The sequence below is a fragment of the Tupaia chinensis genome, unplaced genomic scaffold (assembly GCF_000334495.1).
Source record: "Tupaia chinensis unplaced genomic scaffold, TupChi_1.0 Scaffold000384_1, whole genome shotgun sequence".
Lineage (NCBI taxonomy): Eukaryota > Metazoa > Chordata > Mammalia > Scandentia > Tupaiidae > Tupaia > Tupaia belangeri.
Window position 1 is genome coordinate 1853267 of NW_006159886.1, and position 2346 is coordinate 1855612.

The following is a 2346-nucleotide window of genomic DNA, read 5'->3' on the forward strand; positions in this document are numbered from 1 at the left end:
CCCCCTTTCGGGTCTCTTCTGTGGATTGTCGCATTGCCACAAGCCAAAGCAAATTACAGGGACGAGCCTGTGTCAAGGTGGGGGCTGGGGGAGAGTGCAGGCTATCTGCCCGGAGTGGAGGCACTTCCTAATTCCGTAGAGGACACAGGAGCAGATGCAGGGAGGGTGGAGATTCGAACTCCTGTGTGGTCTGTTCCAGGACCACTCTGCGGCCTTTGCTTCCTCTGAGTACTGGAGGGACCACTACGGGGATTTGAGCGGGAGCCATGTGATCAGTCATAGGTGTTAGCAGGCTCCCTCCCACTGCTCCTCTGAGACTAAGAGAAGCCTGGAGGGGGCGAGCACAACCCAGTAGGAGGTGGACATTGCCTAGGCCATGAAGGTGAGCCAGGAGGAACGTCTGTGAGGTGTGACAGAGAGGATCCGTGTCCTGGGGGGCAGTTCCAGGCATCTCCACAGAGGAGGAGGTTTAGGAGAGCTGTAAATCTCTTGCAGGAACCAAGGGAGGGTTTGGGGCCAAGAGATACTACCTCTCAGGGTTAGCCATCACCCCAGCCGCTGTGAGAATAGCGTATGACCCAGGGAGGCAGGTTAGCATTCTACCTGGGGCCAGGAGTGGCCAGGCCTGTGGTTTGTTTGAAAGTAGATCCATTTTGTGGCAAGCCTCTTAGCCTGGTTGTTACAAGGCTTGGATCCACATGGCTGACCGCAGTTCAAATATCCACCCTGGCAACTTGGGAAATACACTGGGCTTGTGTGTGCCCCAAATCCCAACAGAATAGAGAAATAGGGGAGAAGGAATTGTAGCACAGCCACACCCCACTGGGAAGTGCTTTTGTTTTCTCCCTCTCCCTTTCTCTGTCTCTCTCGTGAACACACACCCTCTGACAAAACAGAAAAAATAACAAAACAGACCCCCAGAGATCCATTTTGCAAAAGCTGGGACCAGAGATTCGGGTGCCTACAAAACCCAGGTCAGGAATGTGAATGACAAGAGGCCCATTCTCAGGGGATGGGTCTTGCTCTGCTCCTGCCAACTGTTGTTTCTTGGGCATATGAGATGGTGTTCTAGAACATTCCATTTTCCAAAACAGTGGAAATATCTATAGGTGATCTTCCACTTTTCAAATATTAGAATGAATTGAAATTAAATATAAATCCTCTGAGGGCTCCAATAAAGCTTGGTTGGAACAGCCCTCTGGCTTCGAGTTGGTGTGCTGCCCTCAGGCGGGATCAGCCCTCGGAAGGCGAGGGTTTCATGTTGCCAGGCCCAGGCCCTGTTCTCCCTCTGCGCTCCTGTAGCCCTCGGGCTGGCCCCTAGAAAGTAGTAGGCCAGTCTTCTCTGTGACTCATAGAACCTGAGAATGCTGGTGACAGAAGGGAGTTCTACTTCCCAGTTGCCAGAACCAGAGCCTGGAGATGGGGCTGTAATTTCTCTCCAAACCCCTGCCCAGGCAGGCGGGTCAGTGCTGTGTGCCGAAGGGTCCAGTACTGGGACGACTCCATACGGACGGTTCCTGAGTACCACGAGGAGCATGGCCAGGAGGTGTGGAGTGGGCGGGTGTTAGCATTCAGAACTGACCTCAGCATTCTCGGAGCCCTTACTGGGGAGAGATCCCAGAGGCCTGCCTGGAGGCCACTGAGCTAGGCTCTGAGGGGAGGAGAGAGTTCACCCCAACCTTGCTGTGTGCGAAGCCCCTCGCAGAGCCCTCGCAGAGGAGTCTCATCTGTCCGTGAAGATGTTGGGCCCTGCTGGCCTGTTGAAGTGGCTGGGGCTTAGGGCTCTGGTGGAGGATTCAAGACAGGAGGATGAGGCCGTGCCCAGGTGGCTTTAGATGCCCCCTCTAGTCCCCATGTTACAGCCACTGCAGACTCGGTCAGCCACTGTGGTGCCTCAGGGTGTGACAAGCACTCATATGGTGGCTTCTCAGCCTGCCATGGACAGGGCCTGCATTCCCCTGAGGGTCCCGGGGAGACATGGCCCAGGCTACTGTGTCTTGGGCATCTGCCCATGATGTCCTCACCGCAGTGTCCTCCCTGCTACCTACCAAGGCTCCCCATGTGTGGCCTCCTCTTGGAGGCTGTCCCTACCCTCACTGGGGGGAGTGGCCCTTTCCTCCGGGATCCCCTGGGACTAGCTCTCGGGGGCAGGGAGGGGTGGACCTAGTGAGTGTCCGACCTGCATCGGATCACCCACTCTGCGTGTGGAAGCTCTAAACTGCTTCCGGAAGGAAGGAGGGAGGCAGGCAGGAAGGCGAAGGCGAAGGCGGGTAGAGTGAAGCATATTCCCAAGCAGGTCCCTGTCTCGCCAGCAGAGGGGACCAGTTGCCGAGGCTGGTGGGCCCA

At 56.3% G+C, this 2346-nt stretch overlaps 1 protein-coding gene across 1 annotated transcript in view; it reads left to right on the plus strand.

Moving 5' to 3' along the window:
- The first annotated feature begins 376 nt into the window (after positions 1 to 376).
- PPP2R2C (protein phosphatase 2 regulatory subunit Bgamma) overlaps positions 377 to 2346 on the plus strand; it is a 75076-nt gene continuing 73106 nt past the window's right edge. The window contains exon 1 of the mRNA XM_006153664.1: positions 377 to 382. Within this exon, the coding sequence (XP_006153726.1) occupies positions 377 to 382 (6 nt within the window). The remainder of the gene's footprint in view (positions 383 to 2346) is intronic.